Raw genomic sequence first — 27,999 nt, 5'->3', positions numbered from 1 at the left:
ATTGTTTTGTTTTTTGCTTATCAAATTGAGTTTTTTCTTTTAGTATTTAAATCTTATTAACGTCTAGGGAGATTTCGGGGACGTGGTCACCGCATGTAGGAAAGCCTGGTGGTACAGGCGGAAGATCGGCGTGTGTGCCGACCTGAAGAACAAGGTTCATGCCTATCACAATGTGGAAAAGGAAATGGCAATGGAACAGCCAGAAGCCGGGATTGTTCGCCCTGAATCTCAGAACTACGTAGCCGTTGTTGGGAACGGCGATGGTGTCCTTCGCCGGTGGCAAGTTGAATTGCCTGTGGAGAAGACCCTGTCTGTCAAGGTCCAAGGCGTGCTTCAGGTTGATCTTCTTCACGTTTCTGTCCGGCGATCTGCCGATACCGATCACGTTGAAGGCGTATCCGTGGAGATGGAACGGATGGCTCAAGTTGGTTTGTTGGACTAAGAGCGAGAAGAGGTCAGGGTTTTTGCGCCGATCACTCTAAATAACGAAAACTCACCTTCATCGACAAGGACGACCTCGACGACTGCGTTCAAAGGTATGTCGATCTTGTGGGTGCACATGCAGTTCTGGCCGCAGTTGGCAGGTCTATTGTCGCCGTTGCAGAACTGATCCGGATTGACATCGTCGTACTGCGAGAGCAGAGGCGCCGGCGGAGACATGTACGAGATCTCATCGATCAAACTAATTACGTGATCTCCGTTTGGAGCGACTGCAATCACGCACAAGTCAGAATAAAGATCAGGTGAATTCCTGGACGCGCTCTAAAGACTTACTCAGATGTCTGTTGTAGGTGTTCGGTGCGAAGAGATCTTCGGGCGAGTAGACGTGGAATCGGAAAGGCAAGAAGATCTTGATATCGGGCCTTTCCTGCAGGATGCCGCGATCTATGTCCCTAGCATTTTTAAGCTGGTTCACGCAAATCGCGTCAGCCCTTTGCTCATTACACTTCGCGTCCAAAGGATTTAATACCTAACCAGGATCTCAATTTTGAATCTCTTCCATACATACACAACAGATTTACAAACCGCGACATATCTTGCAAATTATTTACAAAAAATAAAAATAAATAAAAAACAAAAATTTTGATCAAATTTTCAAACCCAACCATCACCGGATAACTTTAAAATAATCGTATTTACATAACGAGTCGCTATTTTATATTTATATATATATACAAATTTTGAAATGAATACCGATCATTGGGTTTTATATACAATGAATCTGTTAAAGAAAATGGATACATTGAGTATCGCGTGAAATTTTGAAGCCCAAATGTACACAGCTCTAAATTTTGTACACGAATCTTAACGGTTCAAACTCTGAATAATCGAATTCTCTTTGAGCAGGATTAATACTTACAATACCCTGAGGAATGCCGACATCGTAGGTTGGAGCAGTAGTGCTTGGTTGGTATGGGCCTCTGGCGTAACGAAGAATGGCCAACTGCTGGGCCCTCTTGATTCCGCACTCTCCCAATCCACGCAATTGGATCCAGTAAGCTCCGGCTGTTTGATCGGCGTTAATAACGAAATCGTATCTTTCACCTAAACGATTTAAAAAACAATCAGAATCAAAATACTAATTCAATAATCAATCATTTACCAGAGAAGGAAATGATCGTGTTCACGGTAACTGGATGGACGGGTTCACCGTCGGTAGCGATCAGCGTTAAATCATGCCCTTGAATGGTGAGCTGAGCTGGACAAACCGAGGCGAAGGAGTTGATGATACGGAATCTGTATCTCCTGCCTGGAGTGATGGTGAATACTTCGAGTGGAGTGTTTGTCATGAAACCGGTGTTGGGATCTCTGAATTGTCCTTTTCCGTTGATCAACATGCTTTCTGGATCTTGTCCAGTGTTAACAGCGAGTCTTCCTGGGAATCTTTCAGCGGCATCTTCATGGAGCCAATCGCTCAAGAGCATAACGTGCGTGGTCAAATCGTAATCGTAGAGGTGGCTGTTCGGATCCTTCGATGGAGCTTGTCTTACAATAACGCTGCCATAGAGACCGTCCATCTTCTGAAGACCGGTATGAGCGTGCCAGAAGTGAGTACCGGCATTACCAGCAACCCATTGATACCTAATCAATAAACTAATATTAGCAATTTGCTCTTAGTTTAACTAATTAAGATTGATTACCTGAACGTGTTTCCTTGCTGGATTGGGCATTGAGTTACGAATGGTACACCGTCGTAGTATTGGGATCCTCTCTGCCAGATTCCGTGCCAATGAAGAGTTACCTCCATACCTTCCAAATGGTTCTCAACATCGATGACTACTTTATCGCCTTCGCACACTTGAATACTTGGTCCAGGTACCATCCTGTTGGCTGTCAAAATACCTCTTTCCACACCATCAGCTAATACGCATTGGCAATGGGACCAGACGGTGTTGGTTGCGTTCGGAGTGCAGACTTGACAAGCCCTGAATTACGCAAAAAAAATAATAAATTAATATTCAATATTCGAATTGAAATTAATAGAAATACTTACGCTCCAAGTACGGTGTAGAATTCCAACGTGAAATGGTAATAGCAAATCCTTGGTGGTTCGCCTTCTCTGCAAGCTCTAGCGCACTCATCGGGAGCGGAAAGAGATGGATTCTTCCTCAATTCAGCGGTAGCCGAAGTCCTGAAGTCCAAGTGCTTGAAGACACTGGAACCTGAGTTAGGCCTCTTACGGTTTCCGGCTGAATACCGGACTGAGCCAGGGTTCAAAGCCGGATGGGTTTGAGCTAATCCATGGGTGGATGAGAAGAAGTCCGTTTGGTCTCCGAGATCGGCTGGGTTGATGGCATCGTGCTGCCACCAGGATGCAGACGTCGATTGATCATTGACTGCAAAAAAGAAGAATTATGTTTACTATTTGTTTATTATGCAGATGTATTCAGTCAGAGACTGCAATGATGCACAAAGGAATGCTGGAAATGTCTACATAGTTGTTTTTTTTTAATTGAATAAAAAAGCAGGCATGGTTCAACATCGGATCTTGAGGATATTTCGTAAGTCGAAGCACACGACTCGCGCCTTTCGACGGAAATTGGTTTGCAAATCAATTAAACGGCAGCGCTTTGAGACTCGGTTCGGTTCTGTTTTTATAGAAAGTCCAATATATTATATATGTACATATTAAGAGCACAATCCGGTATATAATGAGTTAATAAATAAAATTGAAAAAATATTTATTTGCTCACAGCTCGCCTTTCATATTCACTTCTCCAACTATTATTTTGCATCTATCTACCTGCCAGATTATATCACCGAACAAACAATTGCAAATTTTCTTCAATTTGTTCGATTCTAATTTGCTATTATATGCTGATTCCCATTCCTCATCAACATTTCAACTTGTTGACGCAACTCGCATCTCCGACGATTTCATAACCATAAACGGATTTTTGTATTTTGTCTACCAATCCAATTTCCTGAACAATTTTTTTAAAAATTAGTAAGAAATGTGTATAGAAAATTGTATCTGTCTTTGTTTTTTCTTTTACAAGAAATGATTAAAAGTAATGTTATCAATGGATGGAAATGAATGCTCTCCTGAGAGAGATTCGAAATACACATTTTGGATGGACTTTCTAGCGGTCGCTGGAAACGCTGGATTTCCTGGGACCAGCGTTTCCTATTTGGTGAGCTTCATTTGCTTATATAGGCTAACTGCTATTTGTATCGCGAACGTCTTATGCAATAAGTCTTTTGCGCTTATAAAGACACAGGGAAACTGGTTCCGAGTTGATCTGGTTTGGAATCGTTGCCCAACGCACGTTTACAGAAATTCTATTAGAAATCAATAAACATTCTGGTCAAAGTAATAATAACACAAAAAACAAATAGCAATAAGCAATCTGAGGAGCAGCAAAATGTGCATTCGCCGTGACTCCAATTTCTTTATCAATCAAAGCAGAAACGAAAGTTTCACACACCAACAATTTCTGCGGTTTTTTTACAAACTTAACAATTTATTCCCAAAAAAAAGACCATAATTTACTTTTTTTTCAGTATTTAATTATTTAAAATCTGTTAAACAAATTAGTATATAATAGTTGAATACTCGTGAGCAGCGAAAGTATCTCGGATTTCCTCGACGACCGAAAGAGAAGTAAATATATAATAAATAAGAACATTTAAAGAGGCGTGCCTTCGACCATTAATAGAAAAGTGAAAATGATTATGCGATTATTATTAAATGCATGGATGATTCCGTAATTAATAACGCTTAATGCATGGTTTTCGATCTGTCCAAAGCTTTCAAAGAAATCATCTACAAACAGTTTAAACTAATCTCTAAAAACTGTTTGAAACTAGAAAACTCACGTCATCATTTCCGACGATTAAAAAAAACTACGTTTCCTCAAAAAAAAGCCAAATTACTTTCAGTTTCCAAATAATGACTCAAGGAAAATAAAAGGAACAGGAAGGAATTCGTTCCATAAACACTTTCCTCAATTGCACTGTGAATCTTCCACCCATTGTCAACTCGAACAACCGCTTACAACAACACTTAACATCTTCTGGATTCTTGAAACGCTATTTACTTTCTAAGTGCGTATCTGTTGCATAAACGACTAATCTTATACTCGATTATAACTACAAGTGGACGTAAGCTTTAATTGTTATCATTAAAGCAGGAAATATAAATTACAATTAAGATTCTTGTTAATTGTTTCTAAATGTAAATAAAATTGCTTCTTACGTAAAACCAAAGATAATTTCGAATATAGAAAACAATTTTATAACAAAGTGCAGTTTGTTGCTTCGCGACTTGAATTACTTTTTGTAATTACACATTAATTGTTTTGTTTGTTCTTGCTTAAGCTGGACAATGACCGTGAAGATCGTATTCTTGTTCCTATTAAATTTCGTACGTTTCGAATTACGTATAGCATTACAGGATGATCCTTCGGTTTTCTATGCTCTATTTAGTGAACTAAATGCATTTTTTCCTTCTATTGCGTAAACTAAGAGTTCTCAGTTAACTTAAAGAATGGATAAGCCTTTAACATTACCTGCTTAAATTTTGTGTGAAAGTTTTGTAATTTTTTTTGGCGAAGGGTCGTTTGCGGATTTAACGCTTTCTCGCTCAATCGTTTTAGCAAATGCTGATAGTGTGACCCAAAAAAAAACACAATAAAAGCATTATGACAGAGGTTTTGAAAGGAAATGCACCGAGGAGCACGCGATTAGATAGTAGAATGCAAATTGCATGACCTACCCATAGGCGTCGTAAATATTATGTATGAGCTCCTATGCGCGGTTTGTCCATTTTTTTGTTGTTGCTGCAATTAATTGAGTGGACAAAAAAAAAATGGAAGTGCGTGCGATATATACGGAGCCAAGGTCTACCTTTAACAGTTGGCACCTTTCGAACCAAGAACAAGCGTTACCAGAAGGAATGTGCGAGTTAGAGGAAAGCGAAAAAAGCCCGAATAACTCTGCATTTGAATACTTGTCAGCACCGCACGCCATCGACTCAAACAACACGTGACATGCAACAAACACCTTCGAGATTTCCTATAAAACTCGTTACGTGCAGATAAAAGTATTTCATTTATATTTAATTTTTTTTTTCTGCGTGCAGCAACGATTTGCATTATTCTATTCTTTGCACCTCATGTCTGTTTCAATGTGTACGTAAAATTGGATTAGCAGCGTTTCCTGCACACGCACGCAACCAGAATCCGGAAGAGTTTCGTTCAAGCTGAAAGGAATATAAAGCGACGAAAGGAAATCTATTAAGAAAGTCTTGTTTTCTTGTGTTAATGATTACTTCCTACGCATATTGGATTTTTTTTTTGGTCTGCATTAGTTCTTTTTGGTCGCAATTAATAACAGGAATTGCGTAAACTGCTCTCGAAATTGTGGGTGTTACATTTTCACTTTAAATTATAAGCCTATAGCGTATATAGGGTGAGTCATTACTTTTTTTTTTATATGAAGGTGGTAAAGATTTCTCAATTGCACAAAATCGTATGCAAATCAGAGAGATTCGATTTTGTTTTCCAATCAGAAATGGAAAGTGATCTTTTAAGATATTTTCACATATTATTGACTCATACTCTATTTTGATTACGTTTCCTTAGTAAAACAAATGATTTAACGTTTTTGATATGGATAATTTTACTTTCTATTTGATAATTTGTACAAAATTGTGGATTATATAACTTAATAAGATTTGATGTAACAATTCTGAAGTTTCTGCAAAGGAAAACCCGGAAATGTAATTGTCAAAAATTCTACCTTGAAGCGAATTCTTTATGTAATTCGACCTTAGCTTTTACAACCATTGTCTTAAGATGCAAGTGAGTAAATGATCTCAACCGCATCGGAGTCATCCTCTCAGCAGAAGGTCTCTGCACACAAAAACCTTTTGTAGAAGCCGCAGAAGGAAAAGAAGAAGAAAAAAGAGTCTTCATCACATCTGCTGGAAACGTCGGCCTTCACACTAGTTAAGACTTATTGTGCATTTATCGGACGGAAGCTGATCTTGTTAGTGCAAACAAATAGAAGTGACTCGGCGTTCGACACTCGCCGTTGCATAATGCGCAAGAATTTAGGTTATGAACATGAAAAGGTATACAAACACAAAAGCGACTTAATTGGCTCTCGGTTTTCTTCAGATCTTTATAAATCCATCGACAACGTCTGTTATATTTTCTTATAAATTTCTTCTTTATTTTTTTTTCTTTTGCACAATGGACACTAATTACGTGTTGCGAATAACAAAAAAAGATCGCGAGATTCAGTCAAATTGATTGACTCGATGCGGAGATAAAGTCTTGTTGAGGCCGAAAATCAGACAACTCGATTTGCATATCAACGATCGCTTTCCCTTTGTTATCCAAAAAATAAAATACAAAAGCATCAAAATAAATGCGCATTTGGGTCAGGATTTCGTAAAAAGAGGCTGTTACAAAATTGCTGAATTTCAAATTAGTATTTAGCATTGCACCTTTCACTAATTATCAAATATATTAGTATTCGTTGCACTGCAATACCAATAGTTTTCTTTAATAACAAACATTAACGGCGTTCTAACTGTTAATTATATGAATTACTGCGATTTTTGTTCGCTAATTATTTGATTACGATCGAGCATAAGTAATTAATTTATACGACTTGCTCTGTTAGTGCAATGTATTGTACAACGCTCTAAATCGTTACAAATTAGACTCATTTTACGTTATATAATCTTAACAAGAAAACTACGCACAATTTACACTTTTTTTTTTGTATTAATTAAAAACTCATTTAAAAAAAAAACTTTAATGAAATGTGATTATTTTATCTTCAAATGTTTTTCAAGGCAGCAGCAATATAATTATTATAATTGAAACGCATAATAAACATTCAAATTTTACATCAACTACAGTTTTTAATTACTGGCATTGAGTATCAAAGTAGGTTACTAACTAAAAATTAATATTCATGATGTTAAAACTACAGCTAAATATGTTAATCAAAAATTTTAAAATTTGAAGATAATTATAATTATTCCTGAAAATAAATAATTAATTTTTATATTAACGTAAAATGCACGTAAATCAGAAATAAATATACAAAAAAAAATAAGTTTATAATATTACTGTAAAATGCGTAAAAAAAATAATCTTTAATATTCAAATTTTCTTTTGGCATTGAATTAATTATGTTCAAAATAATTATTTTTATTTCTTTGCTCATTAATAAACAATTCCATACGGAAACCACATTCAATATTTACATAGACAATAGCAATTAAATTTTCATATATAAATATTCCATAAATTATTGATAAATTTCTGCAAATTACTCGATCAAAACCATGTAAAATTAATTAATTAATCAAAGTGCGCGATGAACAAATCCGCTGTTTTTTCGTTGCTATAGAATCAAAACCTAAACAACTACAAAAAAAAATAACTACTGGTTATTTTAATGGTTTGTTATTACCATTTCTATTTAGTTTTTTGTTGTTGCTTCATCCGGGAAATTAACGGTAGTTTTTATTTTGGCACAGATTCAAACCCGATTATTTCACCTACATTATTAAATTTCGGTTTGCGCAAAATACATGAATTGTCGCGCTTTCACAGTTAAAATTGTTGATTTATTTGAAGTAAAGTGCACGTAATTAATATACGTTGCGTGGGATAATAAATAGACTTCGTTATTAACGGTGTCCACTTCTTTTGAATTGTATCTAAATAGTAAATCTTATAGATTTTTGCGAAACATTGCTTTTTTTTTTATTAAATTTAGTAATCGGTGACCTAATTTTTTTTTTGTAATTAATTAATTAAATTTAATTTATAGCTTAATTTGATCTCACAACAAAATTAATCGAGCTAAAAATAACAAAACTTTATACTGAAGTAACGGTCGAATAATTCAATAATGTAATTTAATTGGAGTGAAGTGAAAATTGGAGACCAGCAACGATTCGAGTGGAGTACATATGCATTTTGTAATTACACGACACGCAACGATTTGCATACATTAGCGCGTTTTCTATTTGAGAATATGCAAATGGCTTAATATATATTTTTTGCTTCTTCTCTCCTTTCAAGTACTGTTCTTTTTTTTTTCTGTTCGGTTCACAGTTTCAAAACTGGTAGGGAATTGTCTATAATAATGTATGTGTTCTTGCTGTTTGCGTTGCTTCCACAATGTATGCAAGTGCAGAAGAGAATGTTACGTATTTGTGTATAAAAAAAAGTAACAAGATTTCTCTACACTTCGAGATCGAGCAGATGATGAGAGCTGATATCAAATACGAAGTGAAAATTGCAACATAGGATTTGAATATTTATATTAGATGATTTTTTTTGTAATAGTTAAGCAATGAATTTGTACTTGGATGGGTCAGATGATATCGAATAAGTACAAAAATTTCAATAAGAGATACAATTTCATTATAGACTTTGAATATTTATAGCAGATGATATTTGGAAAGTAACAATAGTTAAGCAATTAATAGTAATTGGATGGGTAAAATAAGTAGAGATATTTCAAAAAAAGATTTACAATTAAACAATTTGTAAAGATTCTAACATAAAATTTGAATATTTGTATCAGATGATGTTTGAAAAATAATAATAGTTTAACAAGTTGGATGAAGTTAAATTAACAAGGAAATTTTATAATTAATAGTTAAGTAATTAATATTACTTAGATAGGTAAGCAGTGAAATTTCAATATAAACTTTGTATACTTTGACTACAATTTAAGCTTAAAAAAAGATGGTATGGCCATTGTAGATGATGATATTTGACAACTTATAATAGTTAAGCAATAAATTGTACTTAATAGTATTTGGATGGGTCAAATAAGTAGAGATATTTCAAGAAAAGATTTGCAATTAGACAATGAGTAAAGATTCTAACATGAAATTTGAATATTTGTATCAGATGATGTTTGGAAAGTAACAATAGTTAAGCAAGTTGGATGAAGTCAAATTAACAAGGAAATTTTATAATTAATAGTTAAGCAATTAATAGTACTAGATAGGTAAGCAGTGAAATTTCAACATAAACTTTGCATACTTAGACTACAATTTAGGCTTGAAAAAAGATGTTATGGCCATTGTAGAAGATGATATTTGGCAACTTACTATAGTTAAGCAATAAATTGTACTTGGGTGGATGAGAAATTTGAGGTAATCGATGATTAAATAATAAATGCGTAAAATTGTAGTTACAATTAAGATTTAAAGGAAATCATATTTGTGAGATTCGTATTATGTAATTTCCAAGTAATTGCAAATGCACACTAATAGTCAGCAATCATGGACCATTACCATTATTTATAGGAACCTTGATGCATTGTCTATCTGCACATGCATATCATCAAACGATTATTACTCTGATTTATTGCGGAATCATAAAAGATAAAACAAAAAATTGATATAGACTTTCCACATTCTCCATCGATTACATCCACATCTCAATCCCCTATAATTTCGATCCCGTTTTGCAATTTCAGAAGTTCTTCATTTTGCTCTAGATAACACAAAAATAAAAAATAAAAATGTAAATGAAAACGAGAGATTTAACATTGTCTTACATGTCCGGCCATTCTTGTTCTATTTACTTTCTCCATCGTACATAATGTATAACGTGTTACAGAAGTAATTACACCTCATTAATATAATTGTTGCTATCCCGGTCGCATTTAATAATAATAAAAGTAAAGCAAACATCGAATGCGACCATAGTGAAATCAATGATATGAAAGTACAGAGAGTTGAGCGTTTTCTAATCTGATCGCCCAATACCAATTAAAGCAATTAATTCATTACAGAATAATTATTTACAACAAAAATATATACATATTTGATATATTTGTGCAACTCGGAAATGGAAAACTGTTTATTATTTATTTATTTATTTGTTTTCTTCCTTATTAATTTCCTACCAACAAAATTTGTTATTTTTTAAGTTTTACTTTCAATAACAACCACATGCATTATTCTTTATTGCACGTATTTAAAATTTTTCTTAATTTTTTTTGTAATTTCGCCCAAGAAGAAACAAATCATTTCGAAGCGAAATTGATAACTGCAATGAAACAATTATCCGGAAAATAATTTTTAATTTCATTATATTCAGTGCAAATAAAAGATTTATGCAAAACTCATAACCGCTTTTTAATTATTTATTTATAGGAAACGACGCTAATTGTTCACATTAAACTAGTTTTTTTCTTTCTTTTTACATATAAACGCGCGCTATTTTGATTTATCGTGATGAAATGTCACACATATTAAATATTATTAATTTGTTAATTAATCAATAATTTTTATTCAATATGAAAGTTTTATTAATTAATGCATTTTGCGAATTTCCGTTTTGTGTAATTACTAAAATTAATTGTACTTTAACTACTTCATTTATTTTTTTGATGATTAACAATTTAATTGTGGAAATTATGAGAATGGGATTAGTTAAAGCTTAATTGTTGATTTACGTAATGAACAGTTTATAAAATAGTTGATTAAGGCATGTCACAGTTAATTATAGAGTAATTAGGAAAATGTTTTACAACTACGCTTATTGCTTATTATCATCATAATAATAATAATTTTTTTTTTAACAAAAAGAAGAAAACAAATTTCTCCACTATAAACTGAACTTCTTACCCAAGTGTATTTATACATAAATAGTTTATAGCAATCAATGATATTCATAATTATCATAGCAATGCGTTTGTAATTGAAATTCAATGCATTCGTTAATGGTTGAAAGAGTAGAAAAAAAGCTTTGCTAACATGCTAATCTTTCATTAACTGACATTTCTCTCGCATGAATGTCACCAGGTAAAACAGTAGGTTTTTTTTTTATCTCGAAGACAAGAATAAAAAACAAACGTAAATAGAAAAGGCGAAATATTTTTTTTGCAACTCTAAGGCTAATCTAGATAGCAGCAGCAGCATTTCTAAAGGTCTTTCGTTAACCTTAAAGACCGATCACGCATTGAAATGGTTTCGACGCAGTTTCCATCCGCTTTTCCTTAAACCACCTTTCCTTTTGGTAAACCACAGAACACTCTTGAACAACGACATTGGCCATGGATTTTCCATTGTCATATTTTTATTATTATTGAAAAACTTTTTATTTAATTCCTTTACGTTAGAGAGAGAGAGAGAGAAAGTGTGCACGAGTTTAAACTTAATATTATGGGCCTTGAATTCCTTCGTATACCCATGGGACGAAATCTAGTTAGGACCATTCCTTCGTCCTTTTTAAGGATTAAGCATTGTTCGAGCAAGAATCTGGGACGTAACAGATGAATACTTTAAATCGAAACAAGGCATCACACATGTTCTTCTTCGCAAACAATTACGTAAATATGCGAAACAAATAGGTTTAACACTTAGTCTAATTATCCAATATTAATCATGTGCAAATAATTACGGTTGAGAAATCTTTAATTTAAGTGGCGAGTATTAATTGGAAATTATGTAATGGCGTTTCTGCAAATGTGTGGACGATTTTCCGAGTCGAAATTGCAAAATGCGATTTGGAAAAGTCGGCTTATTTTTTTTATAATAATAATTAGCGCGGCGATTTTTTTCGCATCGACGAAGGAAGTTTAATTAAAGCCGTGGCAATCCGCGATTTTGTAACCTCCATTCGATACGTTTTAATGGATGCAAGTAATTACGTTTGTCTGTTGCTAATAATAGCGTAGATCAAAGTGATTCATATATTAGAATATGCTTTGAAAACGTTTAAAAATAATTCAATGAAATTTTAGTTATTGTAAAATTTCGATTAGAAAATCGGCATAAACTCGAACTTGATCTTGATGCATCAACTTTTTTTTTTCTTGCATCAAAAGCAAATAAATTAAACATTATGTGATCTACTTTCGACTGGTCCGAATGAACTTTATAAAAAAAAATCTAGACTGGTTCCTGGCGCATTTCTGGCGAGTCAAGTTCAAGATTTCTGAAAAAAAAAAACAGTCGTAAATAAATAAATATGCGAAGTGTTGGAACGTGGCGGAATGTCAAAGCTGATACATAACTTAAGCAAGTTCGTTCAACTTCAATACAAAATCGTTGTTGCAAACGATATAAATTCGTCTTTTTTCTCAAGTTGAAATTGCAACAATAACCTAGTTAATTAATGAGTTATTCGTGTCATCGTGGTAAAGGTCAGATCTCGTTGTGTCTCCTGCGATTATAAATGGAAAAAAATCAAAGAAAAATTACCCAGACGTATTGGAAAATGCTTTATTATTATTTATTTATTTTTTTTGCGAGAAGGTCACGAGGGAATTATGCTCTCAAGGAAACAGTTTATGTAGAATTAAGTTGTACGAGTTTAGTAGTATTAATTGGAAAACCCTGGTATTTTTATGGTAGATATCAAACTTATCCTTATAAGAGTTGAACGTAAATCTTCGATTCGTTAACGTGACGTGGGAATTCGTTGAACTGAAGCGATTTAAACAAATAATTTATTAATGAAAGTTGAGCTTATTACAACTAAATGATTTATAGAAATTAAGTTTCTAACAACGAAACTAAAAAATAGATATACATGATTTCTGATTCGATTCGAAATTGCTTTCTTGCATGGTAAGTGGGTGTAGGTCTGTAATTGTTGGCTTCAAGTTATTTACCATAATGGTATAGCGTTCACAATGATGGCCTTTGGGGATCGTTCCGACGTTTTAACCAACTGCACCAGATTCGACGGCTTTCTTCAAACAAATAAACTTGCTCCAACAGATTTTCACTTGTTTCCTTTGTACATAAACAAATGCTGTGTATATAATTCGATTAGGAATTCCAGCGAAATCATTAAAATCAAATCACTGTTTCTTCTACACGAGAACTTTCACGCCGTTGAATATATTAAGACGCATTAACGTCACCTAATTAAATCGAGATGTTAACATAAGTCACGTTCTTAGTGAGTTGATTCAATAATTTCATCGAATTTGCAAATTCCAACAACATTTTTTTTATATATATATATATTTGGACACGAAAGAAGCTCAATTTCACAGGTGCTGATCAAATTACTTAAACTAATTGCTGGTTTCGTTTTTTGCAAGAAATGTATACGTTTTTTTTTCTTCTTCAATTTCATAACTTGTCATGTTTCTCTCCGAGTAATAAATTACATTAAGATTAATTACTTTTTTTTGGTCTTCAAAGTAATTTCTTGTCATATCGAATTTGAAGAATAACATGGAATTAATTATCACTTAATTACTAGTTTATTAATTAAAGAAAATGATTGGGAAATGAAAATTTTATATAAAAATTAGTAAATTAATTAACAATATTTGACAAACTTTTGAGTAGTTTTAAACTGTTTTTAAAATGTATGTATGTAATGAAAAGGTTTGGTCTATTGTAGATATGGAGTATTGAAGTGTATTGGAGCGAGGAAATGTTGGATGCAGTAAATTTGGAGCTATAGGTTGTAAAGTACCATTGAGAAGATAAACATTTCGAACGTATTGTATAATAAGTCTGGTATCGTGACTGTGGACTTGATACTACTATATGCATGAGGTTCTATGCAATGGGCGAGGTTGTGTTAATGTGCTGTGTGAGTGAAGGTAGATGGAAAGAGAGACTACATCTAAGTTATTCCTGCCGCTGCCCGAGTGAAGGCTCTCCTCTCCTCTCCAACTAACCAAGTTTCAATTATTATTTTATATATCGTGGGATATATTAATGATAATCGTTACAAAACGAGCAAAAGCAACCATTTCAAAATCTATACAACACTTGTTTTTCTCAAACACAAACTGATGATATACGCGGCAGATGCGCGAAAACCCATTCATTTCCACACACGTTAATTGCACAATCTTCTTCAAGTTTTCCATTTACAAACGGATTCATTCGGAACGCGGATAATAACAAAAAATTCCAGCAAATCGAATTAAAATTCTTTCGTTCAATCAATTTCGTTTACGCAACGAAAAACAATAGATTTTAATTACTTTATTTCAGTTCGAATCATCACAATTTTAATTCAATAATCAATGCTTGAAAATCGATACAAGTTTCAATTAATTACCTAAAAATCGTAGCTTTACTAACTTTATGATATTGAATTGTGATTCTCTTTGGAATCAAATGAGAAATGTATAAAGTAATGTGCATACCAGTGAACTGCCTTCAAGAAATTTCTTCTTGACGTGAAATCGTAATTGCTTACATATGTCGCTGTGTTAATCAGTGAAACGTCTGTATAGAAGAGGCTTACCTGTAAAATAAGAGAAAAAATACATATAAATAACGATCATTAAAGGAGATAATGCGTAATTAAGCACGAGAGACGATAAATTTTAATAACTTTGGAAAAGCAAACAAACGTCAAGCCACGACAAACAAAGTGTTAATGCGCTACAAGAACTGTCATAGGAAGAAACGTATGTACTTTTTTAGTTAAAGAAAAACACGACACAACTATAGAGTTTCACTACTTCCTTTCAAAGAAACAAGCGTTAACCTTTGTTAATTGTTGTCATGATTATTAAGGTTTTCTTTTGGAAATTATTTCTGTATTAAATTAATGAAATTTTCAAATTATTCATGTATTAATTCTCTTATTTAATGTAGATTTATATGCGTTTCGTTTAGCTTAAAAAAAAGCGTGCATTATGCAAGAACTGTGGGATTTCGTATGCACGCACCGCGTATCTAAGCGGTTATGAGAAGTGGTGAACTGGAAATGGAATGACACACAAAACAAAGCAAAACTGAATATGAAATAATAATAATTTCGCTTTCGGTTATATAAGAATGCGAATTGATCATGCGGCTCTTGTGCGAGTAATGGGAACGGATTACGAAACAACATGATATGATTATTATTTATTTTTTCTTTCAAATTAACCAAAGTTTGTATCGCAAAAATCTTGCAAATGCCACGGTTTTTCGATTAACAAAAGTTTTCGCAACCTCAGACCGAACAAAGGGAATTAACTATTTTTTTTGTTGTTGTTGTTGCGTGCCTCTCGCAGGGTTCAAAGGTCTGCATAATAATGTGTTCATTTGCAAAAGCGGTTGAGTTGCAAAATTTGCAGTATGGAAAACGTCTAATCGTTTCGCATTATGATGTCACGAGATTGACTTTTATGTTTGCGAATGAATCCGGTGGATTTGATACATTGTACGTAATGATTCTCTAAATACCATCCAGACGGCCGACCATAAATCTGTTTGATCGTAAACCGCGAAATCATGCACTTATGTAAGTAGTTTTATAGACACTATTAAGTTTTTTTTTTGTGGAAGCTGTAAAATTTTAGACGGTTTTTTTTTTTAGGTCGAAAGAAAGTTTTGCGAAAAGTATGCAAATTTTTGTTGCATATAACAACTTCAAAACGTGCATCATTTAATTGCTTTTTATAGAAAAAAAAATAACACGTCTATTTTATATTCGCATTAATTAATTGAGATAATTAAAAAAAATGGAGAAACCAAACTTTTTTTTAAATAGAAAATCATCAGATTTTGTTGCATAAAAACAGGTAAATTTCATAATATTAGCTTTGTTCATTTTTGATCAAATACGTCGAATTAATATAATTGTAAAAATTTAGATACTTTCTGAAGAAAAATATTAACATTTTATAAGAATCTCATAAGATTTTTTGTTGCAATTGATAGAATTTGATAAAAAATGAACAATCAATTAATAAATCTTTAAATTTACATGTTTTTTTGATGATTTTAAGTAAAATTGCTTCAATTAATCAAGGATAAATTTAGGATGAATTCTAATAAGAATAGTAATTGTGTAGTAGTATAGAATGTAAAGTTATCTTAATCTTAAGAGTATTGTTAACAGTTTTGAGCGGAAATACGGGTGATATCGAAAAACATGTAATTACAGAAGGATTAAGCTTTTAAAATACCGTTGGTAATTAATCTTGGATATCGTGTAATTAAATTTCCATGTGTATCGCCCTGTATATAATTAATGAGTGCCGTGTATCGTATGTCTTTCAATTATTTCGTCTTTAGTTTCCATTTTAACCTTGACGCAGTGTTTATTATTAGTATTACTAGTATGTGTGTATATATGCATGCGTCTGTAGAAGAGAGAGAGATTGCAAAATAGTTTAATTGTTCTCATGATATTTGCCATTCGATTTGCAGCTCAACGAATTGCTCTATAAAATCGTAATAATACAGAAGAATTACCATCGAAATGCCAAATCGTAGAGCAATAAAATAAACGCAGTTAACTAACAAAACAAAATAATAGAAAAACAAAAACAATTTATATTATTGTTACCGTTACGCAAATCGATTTGAAAGTCCGAAATTTTATCTCAAATTGATTTACGTCTATTTATTCACCGTTATTACTAACTTCACGTTAATAGCAGATGTTTAAGGAAAAAAAAAATTGTGAGAATTATCCGAACTTGCTTATTAAACGCATGAAAATATTTCAATAATACACGTTGTCCAACATATGGTTTTAAAAATAAAATTAGAAACGGTTTTTCTCGCATCTGTTGACCCAATTCCAATGCAAATTTGGAACTGGAAGCTGGTCACGACTCTAATTTTCAATATTATTAAGAATTTTTTTTGATATTCTTATAATTAATAGTTAAAAACAACAATTTCTGCAGATAAAAAAAACGATCTTGAAATTGAGATAAAATTATTCATTGTGATGTATTTCTTGCAACATCATTGAAATTATTGGAAGATGACTCTTTAGAAACGAAATCGTAAAAATCTGCAACGAATTGTATAATTCCTTCGAGTAATCGAAATACCCAAAAAAAGAAAAATTGCGTAACTTGAATTGCTCGATGCTTTCCTTGTGGTAAAAAATGACACTAATTTTCAATATTATTAAGATTTTTTTTTTGATATTCCTTTAATATAATAGTTAAAAGCAACAATTTCTGCAGATGATAAAAAAGACGATCTTGAAATTGAGATAAAATTATTCATTGTGATGTATTTCTTGCAACACCATTGAAATTATTGGAATATGACTCTTTAGAAACGAAATCGTAAAAATCTGCAACGAATTGTATAATTCCATCGAGTAATGAAAATACCCAAAAAAAGAACAATTACGTAACTTGAATTGCTCGATGCTTTCCTTGTGGTAAAAAAATGACACTAATTTTCAATATTATTAAATTTTTTTTTTGATATTCTTATAATTTAATAGTTAAAAACAACATTTTCTGCAGATAAAAACAAAACGATCTTGAAATTGAGATAAAATTATTCATTGTGATGTATTTCTTGCAATACCATTGAAATTATTGGAAGATGACTCTTTAGAAACGAAATCTTAAAAATCTGCAACGAATTGTATAATTCCATCGAGTAATGAAAATACCCAAAAAAAGAAAAATTATGTAACTTGAATTGCTCGATGCTTTCCTTGTGGTAAAAAAATGACACTAATTTTGAATATTATTAAGATTTTTTTTTTGATATTCTTATAATTTAATAGTTAAAAACAACAATTTCTGCAGATAAAAAAAACGATCTTGAAATTGAGATAAAATTATTCATTGTGATGTATTTCTTGCAATACCATTGAAATTATTGGAAGATGACTCTTTAGAAACGAAATCGTAAAAATCTGCAACGAATTGCATAATTCCTTCGAGTAATGGAAATACCCAAAAAAAAAGAAAAATTGCGTAACTTGAATTGCTCGATGCTTTCCTTGTGGTAAAAAAATGACACTAATTTTCAATATTATTAAATTTTTTTTTGATATTCTTATAATTTAATAGTTAAAAACAACATTTTCTGCAGATAAAAACAAAACGATCTTGAAATTGAGATAAAATTATTTATCGTGATGAATTTCTTGCAACACCATTGAAATTATTGGAAGATGACTCTTTAGAAACGAAATCGTAAAAATCTGCAACGAATTGTATAATTCCTTCGAGTAATGGAAATACCCAAAAAAAAGAAAAATTGCGTAACTTGAATTGCTCGATGCTTTCCTTGTGGTAAAAAAAATTACACTAATTTTCAATATTATTAAGATTTTTTTTTGATATTCTCATAATTTAATAGTTAAAAACAACAATTTCAGCAGATAAAAAAAAAAGATCTTGAAATTGAGATAAAATTATTCATTGTGATGTATTTCTTGCAACAGCATTGAAATTATTGGAATATGACTCTTTAGAAACGAAATCGTAAAAATCTGCAACGAATTGTATAATTCCTTCGAGTAATGGAAATACCCAAAAAAAGAAAAATTGCGTAACTTGAATTGCTCGATGCTTTCCTTGTGGTAAAAAAAAATGACACTAATTTTCAATATTATTAAGATTTTTTTTTAGATTTTCTTATAATTTAATAGTTAAAAACAACAATTTCTGCAGATAAAAAAAATCGATCTTGAAATTGAGATAAAATTATTCATTATGATGTATTTCTTGCAACACCATTGAAATTATTGGAAGATGACTCTTTAGAAACGAAATCGTAAAAATCTGCAACGAATTGCATAATCCCTTCGAGTAATGGAAATACCCAAAAAAAATTAAATAATTTGCGTAACTTGAATTGCTCGATGCTTTCCTTGTGGTAAAAAAAAGGAACGTTGGAAAAGTCCGTTAATTAGCTTAATGAATTATGCACCGAGGAAGATTACTTACGTAATAAATAAGTAAATATATTTACTTATTTTGAAGAAAATATTTAAATGCGCTCGGTTATGCTTTCAACTCACTTTTATGTTTTCTTGCTACGTTAATTAGAGAGGAATTTTCAGTTGCTCCACTTTTTCTGCAAAAACGATTTACCTTATGCAACAAATTTGCGTACGAGCAAAAATAAAAAAAAAACTAAAACAGCGACGATCCTTGCAAACTTTGGTTTTATTGGTGAAACAAGGAGAAATCCTTGTTTTTTGTTTTAATGGTCCCGTTTTGCAGTTTCGTTTTCGGCCTCCGACATATGGCACATCGTTAAAGAAAAGAACGAGCGGAGGGTTTCACTCATCTGCCGTCCCAATAAAGGATGCACGACTTAAACTTTCGAAATTTCCTTTTTTTGCAACTAAAACGTTGCAGTTTTCGGTTTAAATATTTGCATTCCTTTAGATAAAAATCATTTTTATTACCAAATCCGACACCTTAAAGCAGTGAAAGTTTGAAAGTTATCAAAAAAAAAACATTAATCAAATTTGTATATTTTTTGATTACGCTTCATCTAATTGCGTAACGTGACAGGGCAAAACCGAAGAGAGAAAATGGTACGGTTTGATTGTGGCGATTAGACTTTCTTCGCATCCATCGACAAATTATACGTATGTAATAAATGTAATCCTCTAAGCGATTCTGTAACGTTTCATTATCCTTGCTGGATGGACACGGATGGAATGTTATATGTTGTTTTTTTTTGGTCGGAATGCAGAGCATTTATACATATTTCGTGCAGCGATTTCAGTTCACTTTCGAATGACCTATAACCCCAACCTTGGTGTACCTTTAAACGCACCGTTTTTGCTCTCTCTCTCTCTTCTACTCGAAGAAGAAGTAAAAACAAATATAAATATGTTACGGAGTCTTTCTAATTTCGATTGCATAACACTCGCCCGTTCACAATTGCACACTCGTGATTTCATGCGTATCAAAAACAATCATTTAAGAAAAAAAAATCAGATGTTTTGTTTACTAATTTATGTAATAAATAATATCAAAAGTTGTAAAAAATAAGATGGGAAATCTTATATAAAATGAGTTATGAAATCAGGTATTTTTATGTGGCAAAGAAATTGCTGCGATTATATCAATTTCCTTGTATATAAGAAAAAAACGTTACGAAGCGCGGAAAATTGAGGAAATTCGATGGATTGAAACGATTAGAATTGAATGAATTGCAGGCTATAAAATCGATACTTCTACGTTTCCTATTGAATAATAATCCAATACTAGAAGTAATCTGAAACATATTGTTTCTTTTATTATAATTATTGAATATTTTAATGAATTATAATAATACGAATTATTGATATAACTGTATTATTTATCAATTTTTCAATTAATATAATCGTGTGTGGATTATTGAGGTGAGATAAGAATGCGGTAATTAGAATAATGGATTATAATCGTATGCGGCCTTTGGATGAATTGAAACAGTGGGGTAATCGTCGGTAATGAAGTGGAGGATAAGAAAAAGTAGCTGGTTGGAATTGTAAAGAAATAAATAAATAAATAAATAAAGTAAAGTAAAATCAGACAATAATAAATCCTTTCTAAATGAGAAATATCTTTCCGATGTATATAAAAGCAAAATGATAATATTAATAATATTAATGTTTTGTGATTCGCTTGGAAAGCGCTGCGTTGGGCAGGAAATATCAGCTGAGAGAGAACCCACGTTAACTTAGTCATTGTTCCATGGACATAATCGAAACCGATTACTCCTCGAAGAATAATGAATAAGTAAACAAAAAAAAAATTGTGTAATTGTTATTTCATTTCATTGCTGTAATTTATATTATTTATTAGAGATATAAACATGAGTTAATTAAGAGTTGAATAAATTTAAAATATAATTAATAAATAAAGTAAATTAATCAAATTGTTATTATTAATAAGAATTAATAAAATTGGTGATTTTTAAATAATTGAGACTGATTTTCTTGTTGTAGAAATTATACAAAAAATATTATAAACTAAGTAAATTAAATATTGATTAAATTGATATGATATTTGAATGCTGTGCAAAAGCAACGAATTACGAAATAATTAACATTAAGGTTGAATCGTTTTATAAACGCGGCTCGTTATGTATTTATGAAATTGTTAAATAATTAATTACGTCTAGTGCAGTTAAATAATGTCAACGTTTACGTTAGAAATCGATATATATAAAAAACATAAGTTATAATGATATGAAAAGTGTGAGCGAGATCAACGTCCGAGTAAGCGACTAACCTACATCGAAATCGCACTTTTTTCTCATGCTCAAATCGACTCGAATTTGCGTGCAATAGTAAACAGATCGATTAATCTCGATGTAATTTATTGAAAATTGTAATTAAACGATTTGTTGAGTTAATCAAATTAATTGTTATTGCGTATGCAAATGATATAGAAAAAGAATCCCGGAGGTTCGTTTTCTCAAGTGAGTAATGCGGATGCGGAATTACCGCTTATTCATTGATGATTCGTAACTGGATTAACGAAATCTAGTGAGTAAAAAAACAGATTGAGAATTTATGGATAGATGTGGGCCTAGAAAGTGTAGTATATTAGAAAAAAAAATAAACGCCCGAGGGATTTAGATAACCGCGTTATTTCTTTTCTTCTCTTAACATTTTTTCTTTTACTCTTTCTATATGTATCAATCAATCGATCCAATTTAAACTAAATCCACTTTCATCTGAAACGGTTCGTTTGTAATTCTCTTTTTTCTATTTTTGGGACCGCAAGAAGTGGAGCGCGTTTTCGCCCGGAAAGGGCTTTTACTTTTTCGAAATATTCAAATCGTTTCACTTTCAGTTTCGAACGCATTCCCAGACCATAAACGCTCCTTGAGAGTATTCGTTTTTTTTTTTTTGTTGCAATTTTGAAATTTGCATGTCCAAGTATCAATTAAGTTTTTCGCAATTGTCGTTAACTCTGTGGAAAGACTTAAACTTAACCCAAATCGATTTATCTTTTTATACTTTTTATCATTATCACATTTTATTAATTATTGATACAAATTTTAATGGACGTTATTATGTAAATGCGAAGCGTTTCGAAAACGCACGCTCTCAGGAAACTATTATCCATCCACATAACAAATCAATCATTTAACCGAACCGTGTCAAACGTTCCGAAGAGAACCGCTTCTGTTACATCCATTCACATCTTCTTTTTTTTTTTTATTCTCATTGCTTTCTTAATTGCGTAGTTGTAACAATTCATTCAGCATTAAAAACAACGATTACGCAACAATAAATTTAAGCATTCAATTTTAATTTTAACATTAAATATTATCATTTAAATCTTTATAGAAAACGAATTCTCACTGTATATAAAAAAAAAGTTTATTTAAAAAGTCGTAATTTCATATACAGAAAAGTTGTAGAAAAAGGAAATGGACACTTTATAAATCTCAGTGAATTAACATTGTGTAACTTCAATTATGAAACCTATCACCATATTCGATGGTTTCCAATGATTTTACTATAAATGGGATTCAGCTCAGTTTTTTTTTTATTCAAAGACTTTCATTCATAATAAATGGATTTCTATTAAATCTTTAAAAGGATTCTAAATAGATCGCAGTGGATTATAATGTAAGTGAAGAGTAATAATATTGTGAGAGATTTATCTGAAAATTCAGGTATAATTAAACGGTTTCTAAACAATATGAGGCTGAGCAACTAGAATCTTGTCGATTTCACTGTTTGTGTCACGATCAGAATGTTCACTTTCCATATCACTACAGACGTTTACATTTTCTCTTTCGATACCAAAGCGAGTAAACTAATATCAGATTAGGCCATCATAGCTTCTGCAAAAAACGTTCAACTATGATAAATTATAAGAATCAAAGATGTTTAGTTTCTTGTTTTTATGTAAAAACTGAATGAAAATTGTAATGCTGTAAACGGATGGATGACAAATTTCAATGATGAACAAACAAACAGAGAAGGTGTGCAATATATTGTAACAAACGTAAACTGAAGCTATGCTTTGTTTGCGAAAGGTATTCGCACATTAAACGTGCCCGAAACAATTGTTTCGGAAATACGCAATTATGATAATTGCATTTGTCGGTGTCGCCGTCGTCGTCTCATTGTTTCCTCCGTGTAATGTTCCAAATTGATGCGAAAAACGAGATGATTACATGGACCAAGGAACGTTGTTTTTTTTAAACGTCGCTGAAGACGTCTTCAGCTTATGGTTGTAGCGAAAACGAAGACGAGATCGTATGTAGAGTATGAAAAGCAACGAGCGAAACGTTCTTTTGTAACAGCGAAGGACTGTCTCGTTACATGCGTTATATAACGGACATACCGAAAACAAGAAGGAAAGTTTATTTATTTATTTCTAGTTTTCTTTCGCGTCCGTCCATTTGTTTACTTTTCACAAACATTTGGTGACATAAAGCGTAAATTACCCATAAAGACTTTACGACTTTTCTGTTATTACGCGGAAAATCCTGCACAACTTTTTTCCATTAATCTATTCAACATATCATTTTTAAATGCACAATTACTTGAAAACTAATGAAGTTTTAATTGCTTTATGATTAAAATGAAAATGAAAAATTTGTACAATAATTAAATTTAACCGTAATAATTATTTATATTGATTGAATCACATGGAAGAGGACGTAAGATTATTTGAAAGTTTCAGGTATTAAATTTTATGTGCAACTATATAAAATCAGGATTTAATTAAGCAAAACAAGGGAATTCACTATAAAATGAAGGTTTAAGTTAAACGGGAGATTTAACAGCTTCATTAATGACTTACAAATTTAATAGTTTTTACCCACAATTGGATTTATTGTCAATAAGATTTTATGATCCTTCAATTTACTAAATTATCCAATTTTATTTGTGCACAACTTTTCAATTAAGAAATTGAACAAATCAAACAAACTTTCAAATTAAAAAAAAAATAAGGAATTCCAATATGTGATTTTTGTGCTAGTCATTAAGTAACAAAAGATCAACGGTAATGAAGCCGATGAACTAGATCAGCAATAAAGTGGACCAAGTGTTATTAGGTTATCTAGTCGAAATGGAGAGAAAGAAATGGACGAAATTGCTTCAATTAACGTCTGCGGAAAAAAGAAAAGTTCGAAGTATAGAAAAGATCGCTAAAAAAAAGTAGATCAAATAAATCATTTGGCTCGATTTCAAAAGAAACCAATCCAGTTAATTAACATATATATTTGATCTGGATTCTATAGAAGAAAAGTATATTAATCATAGGATATAAATAACAATCAATTATTGTTTGCAATAAATTATTTTTATAGAGAAATCAATGCAATTAATTTAATTTTAATCCTATAATTAGGAAATAAATTTTTGTAAATGCAAATCGAAAAGTTATGTATGAAATTTGTGCGTGATTTCATATTAGATTGAGAATGTAATCACGTTTGTGCAAATGAAAAATGTAACCGAATTAGATTGTTTAATTACGAAACAGGTGGGCTTTGACGAAAATTAGCATGAACACGAAAGTAATCTAGATGGATTTCTGCAATATGCGTGTATAATTTCCATGAAAACGTGTAATTTGGCTGCGTTCCGACACACAAATTCGTTTCTTCGGCATCCACGGAAAATTATAATACGGAGCAGCTCCGGTTTCATAATCGAAATGGATGGAGGACTTTCACCGTTCGCAATATTATGATTAGTGTCCTGAAGAAAGAGTAGCAAAGAAAAAAAAGGACCAAAAGCAAACGAGGAACTGTGAAACATCTCAAGATTCCAATTAATCCCAACCATTTGAATGATAAATAAATCCATGAATAAGTTTCGTTTATTTTCTGGTACTATTGGCATAGCCGGAAGCTAACGAATGAAAGTATCATTGCTATTCGTACCACGTGCGATTAATTTACCGATTGCAAGAAAATAAATAAGAAAAATAAGCAAAGATTCAATTCGTAGTGAATGTCCAATCTGATAACGGTTTCAGCCGTTTTTCAATTGATACTTTCAAAAACGTATTATTTAGCCTCCGGCCAAACAACGGACGTTTATTTACGTAAGTGGATCAATTGTTGCTTCCCACGTACAAAAAAAAAACAACAAAATCCTGCAATTCAATTGATTCCCATTGGTAATTATTCTTTTAAAATGCAAAGTAATCGTTAACCCAGATTCAGAATTTTCGTTCTAATTAATTTCCCACCCAAGGTTGAAACAAACCGATTTGGTAACATTTCTATACTTGTTTATTTGTTTTTTTTTTGATCGCCAATTAATAACACCCAAAAAAAAAGAAAAAGTATAAAAGTGTTTTCATGTTTCTATTACCCAAATCCAATACGATTTAATCCCATTCAAAACGAATTAGTGAAAGTCCATTAATGGCATTATTTCAACAAAATAAAATTTAAATTAGATTAATCTACGATTAAAGCACGTAAATGATTCAATTTATCAATCAAAAACTTTATTTTTTTTTTAGAATAAACTAAATTCTTAGTCAATTATAAATGATTACATAAAGAAAGTAGAATAAAATCAAACGGATATAAAAAAAGGATGTTTTGATTATTTCTATAATGGAATTAGAAGGATATTGACCTAAGCTTTCGTTTTGCAAACAGTCGAAATGTAATTGTTTTATCGTTAAAAAAAAAATACCGGTTTCTTTTTTTTATTATATATATTTCCTTAAACTGATATAAAAGTAACAATGAAAGTTTAATTAAATTAGCAATAAAAGAGAAAAGTGCAGAAACGTGTTTTATGGAATGTTCGAATTTTGGGCTGTTTTTTTCGCTCTATTTAATGCAAATTAGCGACGATTTTTAATTGGATTGTTTTTTTTTTTGGTTCGACGAGGAAATCCGTAACGGAATGAGTCATTAAACTAAAAAGAAATATTATGTGTAGTAATTTGCATGCAGGAATTTCTTTAATTTGCTCCGATTAGCAATTATTGTTAATTAACTAATTGATTTAAGAATTACATATCTAATTGGTTTTAAAATTAACTACTGTAAATTAACTATGGTAATAGTAATTTTGATACATTTGTACCAAATACGCACGATTTTTATAGGAGACATCGATGCTTACAAAGACACGAACCCAAAATTTAAATAAGCAAATTTTAAACAAAAAAAATAATTTTAATAAAATATTTTCTATCCAATTTTATTAATTAAATATTATTAAATTTATTAGTTAATTTTACTAATAAGTCTGGCTTATTTTACGTGGAAATATCATGGGATTAAAATTAATATTTTCTAATATTATTACATATAATAAACCATAATTATTTAATATTTTAGTTTAATTTGCAAAGAAACAAAAATTAATATTTTTTTTTTGGAAATATTAATTACAAAGATAATTTATTTATTAAATTATAAGCGGAAAATGATTTGTGAATAATTGAAATAGCAGTTATTGGAGCGTAATACATTTAGTTGCAAATTATAGTAAATTTGCGTTTCGAGCAGGCTGGAAACGAAAGGAAAACATGTATGAAAGTGCGTTTTATTCATTTCTGGTGAAACGCATTAATATCTATATATTTCTTCCCTACAATTTTAATTGGAGAAAACATACATTATTTGTATTTATTGCTACAATAAATTATTTAGTTATAATTGATTTTTTTACTTAATTTATTAACTAATTAATTTACTTTCTTAACTAATTATTAAAATATATTATAATTAAATTTCTCACATTATTTATAATTAAAAGTTTAAACTTTATAGTTTGAAATATATTTTGTAACAGAAAAAAAAACTAATTTCTGCTAAATATTTATAGAATTTTTTTAATCCGTTTCGATTAATTCTGTTAAACTCTTTTTAATACGTTTAAATTATTTGATTGTCTTGAATAAATAAATAAATAATATTTTGCATATATAAAACATGAATTTTCAATTCTTTATTTCGACCAAATATTATTTTTGTAATTTAAATTCTGTAGCCGTCGGAAAATGTTAATTTTAAATAAATATTGTTTTATAAACAAATCATTCTTTATGAAATAAGAGAATTTTGTAGAATTAGTTGTTTTTTTTTTCGATAATAAAAGTGTGTTACTATAAATTATGTAGACGTTTCTGTGTGTATGATTAAAGGAATCCGGAAATTTTGCATGCAACTCGAAACCGGGTTAGAGAACTGTAACGGAATTGAATTAGAGAATCTCCTGTAAGGAGTTCAGTGAAGTTTTGGACCAAAAGACAGTGAATGTGTATTAAGAGAAATAAAAATAAATTTAATAAGTAAATAACGAAATGGTAACGGTGGATTTAATGAATTCGTCGTGGAAATTAAGAGGCGAAGGATTTAAAAAGCGGCGCGGCGAAGCGTATCCAGTTTTCTTTAGCGTTTGTAACTAGGATAAGTTGGCACTTGTCACGACACACTGACACACAGAGACTCTGATTTTCTTTCGATTTTCTATTGATGCCGGTAGTTTGTATTTGGATTTGGATTTGTTATGGATCGACTTAAGCCGTCGGATAGGCGAAATTTTCTGGAAATCCTTGACTCACCTTTCTTCTTTCCGCCCACGCGAACCGCGCCACCGTTTTCGATCAGGACCAAAAGGATCAGCGATACCGCAGCGGATACCGCAACCATCGACCTCTTCATCTTGGCTATTGTAGATGGATGTCTGTTTGTTTGTGTCTGGATGATGTTGGTTGTGAACAGAGGTAGATTGGTTGGTAGGTGTCTGTACGTGCACGGTCCAATTTAGAAGAACTGAGCACAACCGTTCTCGCGCAATCACCGCTTCGCACTGTCTGTCCGCCTTCTGCGTTGTCCTATATTTTCTACCACCTCGACTTCTCCGTCGA

The 27,999-nt window shown here is 31.4% G+C and overlaps 1 protein-coding gene across 1 annotated transcript; it reads right to left on the bottom strand.

Moving 5' to 3' along the window:
• Positions 1-27,999, bottom strand: LOC108566069 (laccase-like). Its single transcript, XM_017925774.1, has 8 exons — positions 27,694-27,999; positions 2,495-2,837; positions 2,142-2,426; positions 1,604-2,082; positions 1,361-1,545; positions 775-970; positions 498-710; positions 1-438 (listed from the first exon to the last, which is right to left on the bottom strand). The coding sequence occupies exons 1-8, from the start codon at positions 27,791-27,793 to the stop codon at positions 47-49; spliced, it is 2,193 nt and encodes a 730-aa protein (XP_017781263.1). The 5' UTR covers positions 27,794-27,999; the 3' UTR covers positions 1-46.

Source organism: Nicrophorus vespilloides, unplaced genomic scaffold (assembly GCF_001412225.1).
Source record: "Nicrophorus vespilloides isolate i.1.1-1 unplaced genomic scaffold, Nicve_v1.0, whole genome shotgun sequence".
In the NCBI taxonomy this organism is placed as follows: domain Eukaryota; kingdom Metazoa; phylum Arthropoda; class Insecta; order Coleoptera; family Silphidae; genus Nicrophorus; species Nicrophorus vespilloides.
This window is presented reverse-complemented; position numbering and strand designations above follow the sequence as displayed.